The sequence below is a fragment of the Pocillopora damicornis genome, chromosome 4 (genome assembly GCF_964200805.1).
Source record: "Pocillopora damicornis chromosome 4, jaPocDami1.2, whole genome shotgun sequence".
Taxonomy (NCBI): domain Eukaryota; kingdom Metazoa; phylum Cnidaria; class Anthozoa; order Scleractinia; family Pocilloporidae; genus Pocillopora; species Pocillopora damicornis.
Window position 1 is genome coordinate 10841953 of NC_142673.1, and position 17738 is coordinate 10859690.

General features: G+C 38.7%; 2 protein-coding genes across 2 annotated transcripts in view; one reads left to right on the forward strand and one right to left on the reverse strand.

The window, feature by feature from the left end:
- LOC113668478 (titin) overlaps window positions 1–11408 on the forward strand; it is a 58885-nt gene extending 47477 nt beyond the window's left edge. The window contains exons 66-78 of the mRNA XM_027184375.2: window positions 85–414; window positions 498–827; window positions 1480–1809; window positions 2243–2566; window positions 3121–3441; window positions 3540–3863; window positions 4212–4550; window positions 5661–5978; window positions 6807–7163; window positions 7736–7764; window positions 8443–8619; window positions 9664–9811; window positions 10475–11408. Coding sequence (XP_027040176.2) covers window positions 85–414; window positions 498–827; window positions 1480–1809; window positions 2243–2566; window positions 3121–3441; window positions 3540–3863; window positions 4212–4550; window positions 5661–5978; window positions 6807–7163; window positions 7736–7764; window positions 8443–8619; window positions 9664–9811; window positions 10475–10572 — 3425 coding nt within the window. The 3' untranslated portion in view covers window positions 10573–11408. The remainder of the gene's footprint in view (window positions 1–84; window positions 415–497; window positions 828–1479; window positions 1810–2242; window positions 2567–3120; window positions 3442–3539; window positions 3864–4211; window positions 4551–5660; window positions 5979–6806; window positions 7164–7735; window positions 7765–8442; window positions 8620–9663; window positions 9812–10474) is intronic.
- On the reverse strand, window positions 11307–17077 carry LOC113668477 (uncharacterized). Its single transcript, XM_027184374.2, has 2 exons — window positions 16911–17077; window positions 11307–13267 (listed from the first exon to the last, which is right to left on the reverse strand). The coding sequence occupies exons 1-2, from the start codon at window positions 16946–16948 to the stop codon at window positions 11896–11898; spliced, it is 1410 nt and encodes a 469-aa protein (XP_027040175.2). The 5' UTR covers window positions 16949–17077; the 3' UTR covers window positions 11307–11895.
- Between the last annotated feature and the right edge of the window lie 661 nt (window positions 17078–17738).

Sequence of the window (17738 nt, forward strand, 5' to 3'; positions counted from 1 at the left end):
AATGTACTAAATTCTTATGAATTCTAACATTCGCCTAAAGACTAAGGGCACGGTGGTAATTGACCACGCGTTTTCGTTTTTCAGAGCCTAAAAAGCCGGTTGTTGCTGTATCTGAAACTGGTCAAAAGATTCCGATTGGTGATGGTAGTCCAGTGACTATGAACGTTGGTGATAACGTGACAGCAGCCTCAAACACTACCATCACCATTAGGTGTCCAGTGAATGGAGTACCAACACCAACTGTTACTTGGGAGAAAAATGGAGTGGAAATTATCCTTGGCGATGACATCATGATCACAAGGGATAACACCTTGGTGATTGTAGCAGCAACGTCTGAAGATAACGCCCAGTACATTTGTCGCGCCCGTGGTCTTACTGGCACCGACAGTGCTTCTTCAACAATTGAAATTATTGGTAAGTGATGATATAACCACTGAGTTGGATATTTATTGTAATCTTTTTTCAGCAAACTAATTTCATACGTTGTATTAATACAGAGCCTTCCGGGCCTACAATAGAAATCCCTGACCAGCCAAAGACGATCGAGTCTACGGACCTAAGTCCCATTGTAACGACCATTGGTGACAACGTGACAGCAGTTATTAATACAAGCGTTACTATTCGATGTAATGCCAGTGGAGTACCAATACCTACTGTTACGTGGACAAAGGATGGCAAGAAAATTGAAAAAGGAGACAGATACAGCATTCAGGATGATAGCTCTTTGCTTATTAAGGATAGCAACAAAGAAGACACTGCTCGATACAGGTGTACTGTAGAAAGTGTTGCTGGTAAGGAAAGCGCATCAAGCACAGTACAAATTATTGGTAAGTAGTATGATAAAAAGTCTTTCATATCCTTTTAACCTGGCATGTATGTTACAAAAGATGAGTAAGCTTGTTATTGCAATTCAACAATGTTATGTTTTCCCGATGTTACGGTATATTCTATCGACAAAAAAACAATACAATCCTACAAACTCAACTACTTTATTAAACTTATTCTTAATAAGGAGCCACTCCTAAAGGCTGTACAGTACTTATCCTCGATGAACTTACTGAAGCCCACGACAGTCTATATCTTAGCTCACCTCTGGAAGATGCTCACGGCATAGCTTTCTACACATTCGGTCACTCCCGACGGTAACAACAGCTACTACTACATAAATGAGTCCTTATATACATTCACAAAGTGTTCTGGAACATTCCAGAAGCTTACAAAAGAACTATTTTAGTAGTATTACGAAATAAGTGCGTGACTTGATTAAATTGAAAGTTCTATGGTACGCATGTCAGCATGACTAAGCAGTCTGGAGATTTCTAGAAGCTTATATTTACAACAATTATTCATAACACCGAATAACGCTTGGGTTTTTTTGTATTAATAAACGTGCACCTAAGGTAGTGATTAACCGCAGTCTTTAATGTTTCGCAGCGATTGAGAAAATTGCAGACTAATGTATTGCCTCTTCACTTGCAGATTTGAAGGGGCCATTAATTTTAGTTCCAAAGCCAGGCCCAAAGATATCAATTGGAAACGGTTACCCAGTAATTACAACAATTGGTAGTCAACTCACTGAGATTGCTCTTGTTAAAATCTCCCTGACTTGTCCCACACAAGGATCACCTCCTCCAAACATAACCTGGAAAAAAGACGGAAAAGAGTTGGTATCCGGTAATGGGTATGTTATTGATAACAAAGGCACACTGACTATTCTGGAGGCTCTCACGGAAGACTCGGGGAGATATTCTTGTTTGGCACAGAATGTTGCCGGTAAAGAGGAAGTGACGTCACCCATCGATATTCTAGGTATGTGAGGAGGCAGCTGCTTTGCGAGCTAGGTATCAGTGAGCCCTTTTGAAAAAAATGCTTTGATCGGCGTAAATTCAGGAGACTCTCATTCACTTGTTTAAACTTGCCAGGCGAGAAAAGACTGAGAGCGGTATTATTGTAAGAATAAAAGACGCGTAATAGTAATAATAATGATGTATGTCTCGCTCGTGATGCGTTAGTGGTCTCCTAACAGTGTCCTTCATGACTCTTAAGAACTCGCAACAATCCAAAGTAGTGGGATTTCTAGGGCTACGTTACAGTATTTCTTTTGCTATCCCAAAAAAGTAAAACTCACTTGCTTTTAAGAGAAAGAGATGGTATTTTTCTTTCGTAATTGTATACAAAATGAAATACAAATCATAATGAGAGAGTACTCCTTCAAAGATGATTCCCTAAAATTTTCTTTTAGAACCTGCGGAACCCATCATCTTGCCGTCACAAGGAACTGACATTTCAGATGACCACAACCAAATCACCACTGGTGTAGGTACAAAGATTGATACTATCAATGGCACCACAGTTGTGATAGCATGCAATGTTAAGGGTGTTCCGAAACCCACGGTGAGTTGGTCTAAGGATGGTCAGAGCATATCGTCACACGACGGCGTAACATTTGCTTCAAACGGAACGTTGATTATCCGGGTATCTAAAGCTGAAGACAGCGGTAATTACACGTGCACTGCCAGCAGTCGGTCAGGGATTGATAGCGCCACATCTCCTGTAACAGTCTCAAGTAAGGGTTACTTTTCTCACTCGCGTTGTCTTTATATATATTTAGAGTATGCAAAAATCAGTAAAACGATTATTAAGGTGTGGTGTATATTCAACCACCACACTGCATATTATAGTAATTAGTGCACTAAATTATCCAGCGGACTCAGTATAAGGACGCAAGGAAGGATTACGAACGGGTTTGCTATTTTGTCCTAATTATAATGAACTTTTACATCTATTTGCTTCTTATTTCAGAATACTGGTAAACGTAAATTTTTAATCACTGTGTTAATCACCCATCTTTGGCAGATCTAAAGAGCGAATTTTAGTCTAAATTGCAAAATGTGTCCATCTTCCCCCAATAGCTCTGATAAGAATGGCATGGCATTTGGATCAGGCGGTGTATGTGTCTGTCTGTCAGTCAGCTTATTAGGAGTCAAAGCCAGCCATTGTTAACTTTTGTGGTATCTCGATTATTTGATTTAACATTTTATTTAGAAATGATACGTCTATAGTCACTGGAAAATTGGCCAGGAATTTACTATTGTTAGTGACCATTTGAAACTTTATCAGTTACAAGGAAGCCCTCGATAGAGCGTTCCGATAGAGATGTGTTCTGGGAGTCATACAGTCCCTTGAAGGTCACTGTGGGTAATAAAGTTGAGATCATTGATGGTTCGTCCGTTACCTTGGTATGTAAATCCAGTGGTATTCCTCTGCCTTCGTTGAGGTGGACACGTGGTATCGAGACATCATCAGTTTATGAGAAATACGACATCGAGGAAGAAACGCTGACCATCAGCAATATTCAGATTGGAGACGCTGATAACTTTACATGTACGGCGACTAACATGGCAGGGCAGGATACAGTCACCACAGAACTAATAGTCCTGGGTGAGTCACGTCTCGTTTTCAAACTGACACGATCTTCAGTAACATGGTTAATCAGTTAAAGATTTTTCTTCCTGTTTTTCGTTTGTTTGTTTCTACAGAACATAGAGAACCAGTCATTCTATCAAACAAGGTGAATTTAGTTGACGTTAACAACAGTAAACCCGTCGTTGTTCCCATCGGCGCCAACATGACGACCGTTATCAATGCCACGATCATCATGAAGTGTGTTACAGAGGGCTCACCCACACCTACCGTCTCGTGGAACCACAATGGACGGCTTATTACCACTGGGGACAGGCACCAAGTGAATCATACGGCATTGATGATTGAAAATGTTCAGCTAGGTGACGCAGGCCGTTATGATTGTACAGCAACCAATAGGTTCGGTCGTGATGATGAGTCACTATTGCTAACCATCACAGGTAATTTTGGAGCAGCCCTTTTTTTTTTCTTTGTACTTAAATCTTGTTCATGCGACTCAAATCAAGCGGAGATATGACTGAGACCGTACGTAAATCAATGAAAGGTGTCTTAGTGTGGTGTTAAGTATCACGACTTCGACCTTTAATTCCTTAGAGCCTTACTGCGTTTGTCATCCTTAAATCATCTTATTCTAACTTTTCCATTGTTTTCGGCGGGTTAAAAAAAGTTTACAGCAATTAGACATTCAAGGACATTTACACATATGGAAACTTCAGTTAACTCATTTTAGATGATGTACAAGGCTCCATCTTAATTGAAAAATTAAATACATCATTTCATCTTTTCAGTTCCGCCTTTGATCAGCAATGTGAAAGGCTCGTTTGAGATAACCGACATCAGACAGCTTATCTCCATAACAACGGGAGCAGTGGTCACCATTCCTAGAGGCGTGTCGGTCCGAATAAAATGCCTGGCAACGGGCATTCCACAACCGGATATAACTTGGTATAAACGAGACCAAAATCACAAGGAAAGAACGCTAGTGGTACCCAACGCGCATTTGAAGATACTGAAAGACAATTCCCTTTCTATAAAGCACACTTTAGTGGTTCATGCTGCCTTTTATAGTTGTGTTGCGACTAATATCGCTGGACAAGATGAAGGAACAACCCACTTGAACATTGGAAGTAAGGAAGTACACTTTTATTATATATTTAAAGTGTGCAGTGGTTTCTCTCATTTACCGAATGATTGAGATGTTTGTCACAGTTCAGGAAATTGTACTAACAAGTTTTCAGGGTCAGACAAAAAAAATTAAATTTTGACTGGCAAAATTTGAGTTCAATCGATGTCTGTGGCAGGCATGGTTTAACTAATTGACAAACCCTTAAAATTAGTGCCGCGCAGGTTGGCTGGATTTACAATGGGAGGTATCTGTAGTAGGCCTGTGAACGCGCAAGCGCATGAAGTTACACATACATAGGAAGTATCTCTTGTCACGTTGAATACACCATTATAAGGGTTATTGCATTATTGAATATACCATTATAAGGATTATTGCAGGGTGGAAAAAGCCCGAAGTTGATTTAAACTATTTAGAAGTGCTATAATTCAAAGAAGAGCTAGATTCCATTGTGTTGCGTCAAAATGTGATAGATAGAAGAAGTCAAAATGTGATAGATAGAAGACGTCAAAATGTGATAGATAGAAGACGTCAAAATGTGATAGAAACATCAAAGACATGCCAGCGCGCGGCTCCTCAGCCTTGTCTTGGTCTTGCTACATATTGACATCTTTTGGGATCGCCTTTTCGTCGATTGTCCATGGAAGCAAATGCTTTTACCAACAAGAAACATAATTGTAGGTTTTTTTACAGCCTTTCGTAACGTCAAGGATAGCTCAAAAAGGGAAAAAAACCAGTCTTGATTTTCTACACTCCGGAAATATTGTAGATTTTATACTACAAATGATTGTCAACAGAATTTTGAAATCTAGAATTTTTACATTAGCCTTCTACCGTAAACGTGTTTCTTCAGCTCTATGATCTCTCCATACATCACTTTTGTGACAAAATCTGCACACGTGCATGATGGAAATTTTGTGATCTCATCAGGACTAATAGCAGTGAGCATTTTCTTGAGAATTTAACACTAGTTGTAACAAATAACACCCTTCTTAAACCGATTAAAACACTATTAATGATCATTTGTGCTCACGGTGGCGGACCTTTGGCACCATTGACTCAAAATTTACCTGTAGGTACTCTTCATGAAATATTTTCCATCTATTTTCCCTAGCACCTCCAGAGATCCCAAGTTATTGGCAAGGAATGAAATCTCGATTTAACGACCGCGCTAGACATCTAAAAGCTGCAGGTGCATCTGCTACAATAGTGAAAGGAGCAACTTTAAACATTAGATGCGCTGCTGTGGGAACACCAAAACCCACTATCAAGTGGATTGTGGCGACTTCAGGCCGACAGAGTCGATACACTGTCTTACATGACGGTACATTGGAGGTACCTAACGCCGAACTTATGGATGAAGGAAACTACACTTGCATTGCAAACAATTCATATGGGACACTAAATAGGACTACAACCGTTAGCATTTTGGGTAAGAAGTTACAGCAAGACCTAAAGTAACATGGCCTTAAAGGTTACGTCATGTCTGATGAGTGCGTACTGTAATTCAATCATGTTTTGTCCTGAAGATTCTCATTTGAATGAATTAGTTAAGGCAGAGTGCTATAGAATTTGAGATTGGGTAAAACTGGACAAACGAATCAGCTATGAAGGAAATTGCTTATTGTCGAAGTACATTACAACGGCCAATTTACGGCAAGCGACCATCACGTCGTTAAAATTTATTCCTAACATTCTTTCAAATCAGCATCACAAATTAATGCGAAAGACACCTCAAAATTATTGTAAGAGTAAAGCTGAACGGGGTTCTTGTTTGAATGTGCTAATCCAGCGTAATTGGTATGAAGAAGGTAGAACCTCTCTGATAACAATGGACCTCACTTAGTTTCTGAGTTGGTGAGGACGGTGAAAAGGGCTGTCAACAGAAAACCTGACTTATAGCTACCAGTGGTGTTGGCGTTTTGGTTTGGAAAGCTCTCCTTTAAGTAAGGTTGAAAATCTTTCGTATGCGGCCTTTGATTGGTCAAACAGTATTTCAGAGGTGCGAAAAGTTGAATTACGAAGCAGGTACTTAATGACTTCTTTCTGACAGCTTTCTTAGGTAAAATCTCGGTGCCCATGTTATTTATTTCTTTTCTGATGAAGTCGATCTTCTTATGAACCTTCATAGCAAGACTTTGGTTCGAAAGTGACTTCAATAATGACTGTTAGTCGATTTCTTTTTCCTGGATTAAAATTAGGGTTCCTTCATTGACATGCATATTCCATATTTGTTATCATTGTTTTTTCTCTATTGTAGTTCCGCCCCAAATCCATGAGCGTCATTTTCGGCATCTTTACGATAAGAAAGGAATTGAAGGTTATGCAATGGCTCACATGGAAGTTAAAAGAAGGAAAGTATCTTCGCTAACGGTGAAACAAGGTTACAATTTAGTGTTAATATGTACTGTGAGTGGAAAACCCAAACCTCACGTAACGTGGACACTGAATAGAGTTCTGATCAAGAATGACACTCGACATTTACTGTTGCCCAATGGAGTGCTGTTGGTTCGTCGCATTCTTGTTAAGGAGTCTGGCCAATATAAATGTGTTGCAACCAACGTAGTCGGAAAAGATCAAGGAACTGTACAGCTTACTGTGAGAGATCAAGGCAAAGGTGAGCACAGGGTTTGAAAACATTGTGTCCATCCAGGAACCTAACAAACATATGTAAACTAAGCATACCACGGAAAGAATAGCAATCAGATCAGAGATTTTAGTGGAGACACAGGTAGCCTAAGCTCGCACAAGGACTGTAGATGTGCATATATGTTGATGTTGCTTAAAGGGCGAAATACAAGGATTTGTTACTAAAAGGTCGCATATCACTCTAAAGACCTGAGCTAGTTGTAAACACCTTGTTTTAGTGATTGTTGCTATGTATCGTATGAGTTTTATGGGTGTTTCATCTGCTTTGCCTTCTATATAATCCTCCATCTGCTTTGCCGTCTATATAATCCTTCTATAAGACAGGCGAGTGGGAATCTTAAATCGAACAAATCCATTGGAAGAAAAACGCCGAAAATTCTCTCGAAATCTCTCCCATCACTACAAAAACGGAGATGGTCTTGCAGAGACATTAGTTAAGTCAAACGCTTAACCATTCCGTGGAAGTACTATGTAACTCTGTATATGAGACACATAATATCGTCATTGGAGATAACCTTAATGAATTGGATTCGTTTTTAGGGTATTGGGAAGCTTCAGAGTGGAGCCAAGTAAGTAAATTGTTTTTAATAAATAAACTAAACTTCAAACAAGTTTGTCATTGGATTTTATTTTATTTTTATTTTTATTCTTTTTTTATTTGATTGATGTGACGAATATAGACGTAAACAAACTGAGGCAACAGTTTTTTAATATTCAGGGAGGTCATATTATCATTACCGATCAAAACGTCACCAATGAGTAGCCAAATAACCCACTAAATCAAGTTCTTCATCCCTGTGCGTTGTGCAATTGTTTTGTGGTCAACGATTCGTGATATGTGATTCTGTGAACCAAAAAAATTATTGGCCAAAAATTATGTGGAGAAATTTGGTTATCATGTCATCGTAAGTCAACAATCTTCATTCTGCACGTGTGGCATACGAACCTGGTATCTGGCCATCCTTGCAAACGAAAGAATCGGGCCGTTAATGACAAGGTCAGCTCTTGAATTCACACTGGGAACTTAAACTCTCTACAATGTGCGTGTTCTCTCCGGTAGCCAAGGTGATGGTGAGGCTTTGTTAACAACCCCGTCTTGTGACACCCTTCCCAATGGCTTCCCCCAGAGGGATATGTTCGTTATGGAATGGAAGTTTCCAAAGGCCAAACTATAGCTCATCAATCAGTTTCGCCGTGCTGTGCTTAATATGCTTATACTTGTCCTATATCTGTTGGATATTTTTTAGTGTGGCAATTGTGTGTCTCATCGCCGTGGCTGGCAGGAAAGACACATCAGTTGTATTGGTCCAGGAAATGCAGTTGCTAATGACCTCCATTGTATTCATAAGCCTAAACCAATCAAACGCCGTAAATGTACTCACAAAGACTGTGAAGTGATGTGGCGGGCGTCAGCTTGGTCAGCGGTAAGTTATGGTGGTTTAACGGATGTGGAGAGTTGTTGTGCTAAAGATACGTGAGTATCGTATTATCCAGAGTCAATCCGTCCTATTCATATTTTGTGTCAAGACCTAATTTTGCATTTGTTATTTTTGATAACATTAACCTCTTTTCTCGGGCAGCGTGGCCCAACACCGTTATTTATAAATCAGCACCAAAACGGGAAATTTGAATGCGAACGCACTTTGACTAGCCGAAAAAAAAAGAGTGGAATAGGGCCATACATTTCCTGTGGAAAACTTACTTTACTTGCTTTCCTGAGTTTCTGAAGTGTTACTCAACAATTTGAAAAGCAAATGTTGCATGTAGTCCTTGTAGCCTAGTAATATGAATTTTGACAAATTTAAGGATTTACCCTTCGCGTTCGAAATTTAAGGAAAACTGCCCTTTTTTCCAGTGGAGAAAATGACCCCGGTACGCGCAATTTATCAGTGAACGATGGGAAATAAATGTTGGATGTTTTTCTTAACTGACTCCGTCCTTAGAATTGGGTAAATTTGGGACAAGCCATTTGAGAGTTTGAAGTCCGAGGTGAAAATTCGTTTTAAAAGACGGCGTACCTTTGCCACGAGTACTAATGTAAATTATGCTTTAAAATTGGGGATTCTTCGCGCGAATGCCTAGGAGTGATCAAGCACTTTCATCCATATGTCGGTGTGAAATGAAAAATAGTTTTTGATTTTAAACATGTCGAAAGATGATATAATACTTATGGTGGCATGAAACTTCGGGATTTTTATGATCTTTCTTTTAATGTTGGCTAACTACTTGGCTAAAGTTTTTTTTTTTCACGAGGTTAAACCAAAAGGTGTTTTTTAACTTTAGGTAAAACATTTCTACTTAAAGGTGAAAGTTTCTTTCATCGAAATACAGCTCATAATACTCCTTTTTGTTGGTTTGTTTTGTTCTCCTTCCTACTTCCCTTTGCTCACTCGTCAACCTAACGGCTCGTTTGTATCTTACGGTGTCTGTCAAGATGTAATCATTATGTTATTATTATTATGTTTTAGTGTTCGCGTACTTGTGGTTTACATGGAATCAAGCTACGCAACGTTCAATGCGTATTTGTTAAGAGCTTAAACCTAGCTACAGGTCAATGTCACTGGCAGGAAAAACCCTCCCTGCAGGAACCTTGTAACAGAAAGTCTTGTACTAAAGGTTAGTTTGTCGATTTTGACAGTTTATTTTTAATCCATTTGTGTATTAAACTCGGGTTGAACTGAAGGTCTAATTGGAACTGAGGTATTTCTTTCAAGGTGGGAAAAGCGAAGTAGATATAGAAGCGTAACACGCACAGCCGACTGGTGAAACAGTTTTTTTTACAGTACAAAAGAACCTACTTTCCAATATCCACGCGCTCTCGGAAAACTGTTCGCATCTTGGAACAGATATTGTCCAGGGACAAATATCCGTGCTTATTTCCGCGCAAAGTAGAGGCTGTAGTGTTTGTTAAAAATTGTTAATGAACAGCTTACTGTATGCAGTGTGGGATGTTTTCTTTAAAGCGTTCGACTTGATAAAGTGTACGACTTAATAAACAAAAAAAGATTTACCTTCTAAAACAGTCACAAATTCCTCTCTGATTTTGAATTAAAATTTGAAACGCAGACTATGAAGACTTGGATATCGCCCAGTTTTAGCTGCTGGACTAAGTGCAGTTGAACAATAATAAATAGATGTATACGCATACCAAAATAGAGAAAACTGTGTGCAGTTAGGTTGGCTTTAAATAGCTGCTACTGTTAGGCATGATATCACAACCGGATTTGCTGCCAATGATGCCATTTTTCTAAATCTAAATTTCATCTTCTTCTTTTTCAGCGAATTGTGTCGACAAAGTCAAGTATTGCGAAAAGGTCAAGATAATGAGAATGTGCCCGGTGTATTCTCGCTGGTGTTGCAACACGTGCCACTCCTGAATAAGTGCGCAAAGATAAAGTTATCCTTAAAATTTTGCATAGTTAAATATTCTATTTATTTAAACGAAACCTGTAAGAGCAATTGTACTAATGTCATCTGGAAGCCGTTGAAAGCCTTGTTTAGTGCCGATACAGTTTGAAGGTAATACAGGCAATGTTTGAGGTGTAGGAAGATTTTAGTCAGCTCCTTGAGAACTCGAACTAAATTATGAAATGTTCAGATTTGCATTTTCTCAATTTAAATTCAGGAATATTTGTGTTTGTCTGTAAATCTACCTAAAAGAAATCAAACTCAAGTGGAGGTCACTGAAAAGATGTCTACATATCGACAAAGAGCCGTGCAAGCTTACTATAGCATAGAGAGGACACAGGCATAGAGAGTACATATACATCACGTGACATGGCTATTATAGGAATATCGTTATTTGAAAAAGTAAAATTGCTATCTTTATTTGTCAATGAACTTGCTTGCCTTGCCTTGCCTTGCCTTGCCATATCCAAGCTAAAGCAGGAGTGGATGAACCCCATCATTATTTACTCAGCTTAACCATTCTTCTGTCACCAACTCCTCTCTACTTCCCATTTACTAGTTTGCGTCAATTCTTACGTAGAAATGAAGATCTACCAATTGCCTGTATGGGAATGGAGTTGTATTCTTTCCGGCTACGACATTCTCTCCCGATACCCACGGACCAACTCCGCATTTTTTATGGTACAAATAATCGATGACATAATTGTTGAAAATATCAGCTTTTAATGTGCAAAATCTTTCCAATCCTCTTTAAAGGTTAACCAAGTAAAAAAATTTGAATAAAATAAATACTAATGACAAAAAATTTAGTATGTATACGGTTGCATTTGATGTTATTACCTCCAGAGAAGCTTTACTGATTACTTTTTTTTTTTGGTATGCACGAAACAATGAACAACAGAGTTCTTAAATTTCCTTGCATGATTGTCATGATTTAATCCCTTAACTCCCATGAGTGACCAAGACAGAATTTCTCCTTACATTACCAATACAATATTAACAAGATAAGTGATGAGAATAAAGAAAAATGTCACTTTGGAGATAATTAGTTGATCCAATACTAAATTCTCTGAACTAACATTATAAGAATTGTATGGTTGACGGTAAAGAGAATGACAAATTTGATCTGGAAGTTAAAGGGTTAAAAAGCTCTTCTTTGTACGAGCTGTGTGCAGTAGACAGATTCATTCGTTACGAAAACTAATTTTTGTTTCATCCTACAAAAATCATTCTGACAAGTTGTCTCATTTGACTATCTATAATTAGAAATAACACTCACTCTGATACTTATGTTATGAAACTGTTATGTCATTGCTGCGCACATTTTCAGAGATTGTCTGAAACATTCTGTGGCCGGTTTCAGTCTCGTGATCAAAAACAAAATCTCCTGTGCCCTTAAAAAGAGCATCTGACGGGCAACTGACTCGGGGCCAAACATAATCGTCGTCATACACTGTATCCTTGGCTAGTGCCTCGGAGGTCTTAAAAAGGGCGCTACGGTCACGGAACATCTTTGGAGGCACAACATTAAACCTCTTGTATTTATCCAGAAATTCAGACTTTTCAGCGGCCTTTTCCTGAATGGGCGGGAAAATCTCGTTTTTAATTCCTGGGCCCTTTGAGTGCACAACCGGCTCGTAAAACCATTTAAAACTGAGGCCATAGTTAGTCTTGTCATCAAGTGTTTCCTCTCGTCCAAATCGCAGCTTGGTACGTGGTCTCGCGGTCTTTGCTGGCACAGCTTTCCTTCCGAAATTGGCGTAGTCCATATGTGTAGTCTGACAGTCCATGGCTCCCTCAGGTGTTTTGTACTTCTCGGGCTCTTTTTGCTTCCTTGGTGACACCTCCCAGCTCTTAAAATCTTCCTTTTTCGTGGTCTCAAGCTGCATAGGCTCAGAACTCTTAAATAAATCACTTACAGGGTGGAACATGGGAGCTTTAGGCGCTCCACGAAAATCAACAAAATCCTCCCTGAACACTGAATTACTGTTGAAAGGCTCTTCAGGAGGCACCCGCTCCTCTTTCTTCCTCTCGTATCTCTGAGGTATCTCCTTGTCTTTGAAATCCACCCTGTAATGGGTGACAGATGAAATTGGACCGTCGTATTTGATCTTGTCGGGCTGACGTGCCGTAGGGCGTGGTGGCTGATTAAACCGTTGGTAATCCTGTCGGTGGATTGATGTTTCTTTGAAGGGGTCGGCAGGCGGAGCGTAAGAGTTACTTCGTATTACACGGTGAACTTGGGGAATCCAGCCTTTGTAATCGTCATGGGAAATGGATTTATAAACCACCTTGGCTGAGGGAGCACGCATCGTCTCTCCACGGATATATGGAGGGATCTTGGCTGGTATGGCACGTATTCCACGGTAGTGATCTCTGTGTTCCGAAACTGTTTCAAAGGGGTTTGGATTGGGTACGTACTTTTCTGCCTCCTTTTTCTTTGGAGGTCTCACCTCGAACGGAATATAGTCAGCCTTTTGGGTGGTGTCTTTATCGATGTTGCCTTTGTTTTGGAGTAAATCCACTGGACGACGAAAAGGTCCCCTTGTACGCTGCCCTGGTTGAAAACTTGTTCTGTACTCCGAGGTCACATGGCATCTTTCCTGAGTTGACTTGTTGATGATCCGATTTGGAGAGGCGCCTTCATGTGGGCAACGATGGCGTCTGTGGAATTAATAGGTAATTTCAGAGTTAAATTAATGAATAATTCGAAAATTGAACAAATTACTTTATCTATCAGAAAAATTAAACAGATGCGAAGAGAGAAATCTCCGTTTTCGGAACGAACATTTTTAGTTTTTCAATGCATTAAAAGAAAATAAAAAGGTGGGTTTAGTATTACAACTTAAAGCTACTAAAGGTGTGAAGTAGAGCACAGAAAACACGCCCTCGCATTCCAGAGGGATGTGGCAAACCCGATAATAGAGAATGCAAAGTTGGCTTAGAGAATGTAAATGACCCATGTAAGGTTTTGAAAAATTGTTAGAACTTGAGAACTTTAGGAGGCTCTCAGTCAGTGAATTCAACAAAAGAGAGATCAACTAATAGATGAACCTCTGTAGCACAATGTTGGCCCAGAATTTCGTTTCCAGATCTCTATCCTCTGGAGGGACGAGGTTGGTTGGTTCATTGATCAACAACACCAAATCTTTTGATTAATAAAAGTACGTGAGGAAATATGAGATGATTTCCAAATCTCTGATCTCTGGCTTGGTTCTTTGCCAAATAACATCATTTTAAATTTACAAGTACAGGTGTAATGAAAGAATCCAAAGGGACTAGTCCCCTACTGGGTAGGGAAGGAAGGCTGTCAAAGTAAACAGCACCAATTGCAGTAAATAAAAGAAAAGCTGCCTTATTCAAAAGAATGAGAGTGGATAAAATGTAAAAGCACACACTTAAAGCAAGCCTTGCACTGAAGATATGCTCAGAAAAAACCATAGAATGGACCAGGCAGACAAGAGACTAATATTAAGAAAAGTACTAGCATCATCACAATTCCTTTCGGTTATTGCTCACCAAGCTTAAGACATGATTTCTTTTAAAATGAGATAAAATGGATGATTGTCAAACTTTCTTATGGAATTTTTCAATTTGAGATGCTCTGATTTATGTTAGCAAACTATCTCTCATTCTCCTGTGCCAATCATTTCACAATCCTGCCAAAAAACAAAGAAATGCTCAGCTTTTATTTACATGTAACTTCTACTTTCTAAGACTTTTGAGGATTGACAGTTCCTTTTAACTAAATAATCATAATAAATAATTCAAGATAGGGCTTGAAGGTGAAGTCTTCATTCCGGTTGAGTGGCTCAAATTGTGCTGGAACCTACATGCATGTCGGGGTCACCAAGCCTTTAGACAAAAAGAAGTTCTGCCACTCAGTAATGGTTTGCTGGTTTATTACAGGTATTTTGTCAAACGAAAATTCACTTGGACCCATCTATACTCCTAATCAGAGGAATACACTTAAAAATGAAATGTCTTGTCTACAATTTGTACCCAAGGCTGACAATTTGTTCAAAAGACCGTAAAATAAACCAATACCCCAATCTCTTTTCCATGAAAACTCTCTTATTTAAAGTACAGTCAAACCTCAATTATCCAGATTTTTAATGTATCCTGACTCACTTTCCTGGTCCCATTTTTTCACAAATATTAATTAAAATTAAAATCAATTAATTAAAATATTGGTGCCATAAAGTTTTGTAAATATTATGGTGAATTTTGGCAACAATGCATAATGATTTGAGAGCCTTCAACCCTTAGGCAATCCAATTCAATCTTACACTTTCCCACTGAAGCCAACATTTCTCAAACATTTATAATGCTTGTGATTTGAACTGTTGATTTTGAGAAAGTAACCTTCTGCTATAGTTAGGAACCTAAAAAATTTGTCCTTTTAAATATAATTTACTCTTTGTTCCCTTTGTAATTGCTTAGAACTCTTTCCAACTGTGGAAATTTTCTCAGAGAATAAAGGAATTAATGTTTTAGCTTCTACATGTTTCCCAAATTTGGGGGAAGCATGTCCCTGTACCCTACCTCCCTAAGTAAGAATGCATGCTGTGTCTCACTCTTTGCCAGAAAATCAACTTGAGAGCTCTGTGGATTAAATGGCTCATTTATATTTATTATCGGTCTCTGGGTTATCTGAACTATTCAACCAAGTCCCTATGTGTCCAGATAATCAAGGTTTGACCCTAGTTACATTGAAGGGGAAACCACAACATTGTTGTCGCTAGCTTTTAGAGTGTTGCAAATGACGAAACTAAACAACAAGCATAACTTATAAAGAATACATAGATTTTTCCTTTGTTAAAATTTTTTGAACCATTTTGATTTCAATACTCTTTGAGTTCCTTTTCATTCTGAGATCAGTTTCTTTCCTTCAAAGCAGACAATGAGTACACATAAATAATGAAAAAATGCTGCTTAAATTTGACTTCAGCTATGACATAAAATTATTTTGCTCCCCAACTATGAACTTAGTGATACCAAAACACAAGTTTGAGCACTGTTTAATTAAGGTTTAAATGGACTTTAACATAGGCATTATAATAAATGTAAGATATTGGAGGAATCTCAGAGAAGCTTGTATTTTATGGACCTACATTTATGGCAAAGTGATTTGCAAAATATTTCAAGTATTTTGCCAAATGTACGTGCTTTTCGCCAGTTATCTAAGACAAAATGCGATCTACAGCTTTCAAAAAATACTTATTGGTTTACTGGTAAGGTGAGCGCAGGGTTTTGTTCAACTGGATTACACATGTTATCTTAGACACACCTCTACTGTCAGTGTCGTTTTTCCCCTTCACTTCATACTTTTAAACAAAATTCGAATTCTTTAGTGATAGTTTTCAAAGCGAAAAAAAAAATTAGACATTTCGTAGTCTTTAGCTCGAGCTTCTCAATTTACAGGAGACGAAAATGCACCTTGAAAATGAATCGATATCTCCAAGGAGTTCGCTATGCTATTTTCTTGCTTGGTTAAGTCAGACTTTCTCCGATAGCTGGAACATAACTCTATTAAATTGTCTACACTCGTAAATAAAAGCTGACTTTATCATCTTAAATACTGGGAATTAGAAAATATTGAAAACATAAATTCTGTAAGCAACAAACATAACAATGGCATTCAGGTTGCCTGAAGGTCCTTCACAAGACACAAGTCACACAAGCATAGCCATTTTTCGCACGGCTCACCACATGAATACATTGTTCATCGATTATACAAAGCCTACAAAATAGAGAAGAAATCGGTGAAACCGGCTGCGCGTACTCTAAATAAACACAATAACGATACAGCTGTATGTTATTCTCGTCACTTCCGAAATCGAATGCACGTCCTAATTATAATTAGAAGCACACGACAATTGAAGCAAATTTCCAGTAATAAAACTTACGGAGCAATGCTTACCCAATTGCCTCAAATTGAAGCCACTTCATAAGGCTATAAGAATTTATACCTTTTTGTTGAATGGGATCACGAGCTGATGAAGTGGTTTTTGAAGAAAACAAATACGCACATAGACACCAAAATTCGCCACATTTTAAAAGCTGAAGATCTCTGTTGAATGGGTTTTCCAATCCCTCATTATGGAGTAAAAGGGCGTCAAAATTACGCCTTTTATCTCTATACCTTGAAAATTTTCTTCCACAGTAGAAGGGAAATCAAAGAAAGGTTAAACAATCACTCTGCTGAAGTAGCAACAGAGACGCATCCTTGAACAAGAAATGGAATTAGAGAAGAACGACCAGGCTCGCGCACTGACTTGAATCAAAGATGAGTAGAGATGCTTACCCGCAAGTACAGATCTCGCAAATACACTTTTTCGGCATATTCACCTCCCTTTCGCCGTTGTTCAAGGTTAAAGATTTTCCATCTTCTTAACAAAAGTAACTTAACCCGGACCTCAAAGAGTTGATTTGTTTCAAGCCATGTCTTCCGGTTGCTATGACAACATAGAACAGATGCCTGTACACTCTCTTGGGATTTGTCTCATGCGACTTACAATAAGCCAAACGTCACGCAGCCCAACTGAAAAAGAGAACTTGTAATCCGATCGCCTGTAACGCACATGAAACTATAACTAGTGCGCGACAATGTTTCTTGGACGAAAATAATTGAGTTACAGAAGTACCTCGTGTTTAATTTCGTCATCATTGCTCAGTTCTTTAGCCTTTCGAAAATTTGACAACCCCTTAAACTGGGAAGCAGACAACCCCTATTGCGCGAACAAGGGTTCTGAGAGCTCGTTGAATAAAGATTCTGCCACCTGGCGGTGTCCTTACGATATTGTGTTAATTCAAGTACAAGAGCTGAGGAATGCACTGATCGTCTTTAATCGAATTCTCTCATCGAGGCAGAAAAGTTGAGTTAAAAGAAAACTTTGAGACATCAGAAATACCTTTTAGATCTTACAATGTTAAACAAAATATTGGTAAACAAAACTGATCCGAAATATTTTCAAATATTAACCGGGAGTCTACTCTCAGAGCTGTAAAACCACAGTATAGGCGTGCATTCTGAAACGCTAAGCTCTAAAATCCAGTCCTACATTCGTATAATTTATTGCAAATTTATCATTGACCAAGGTAGCCACTATCTTGAATCTGGAATAATAGCGAA

Excerpts from the sequence above, each read along its gene's own strand:
- LOC113668477 (XM_027184374.2), bottom strand. The coding sequence starts at position 16,948 with ATGCCGAAAAAGTGTATTTGCGAGATCTGTACTTGCGG. Across the intron at positions 13,268-16,910 it reads TGCGAGATCTGTACTTGCGG|ACGCCATCGTTGCCCACATG; the intron begins GTAAGCATCTCT and ends TTAATTCCACAG.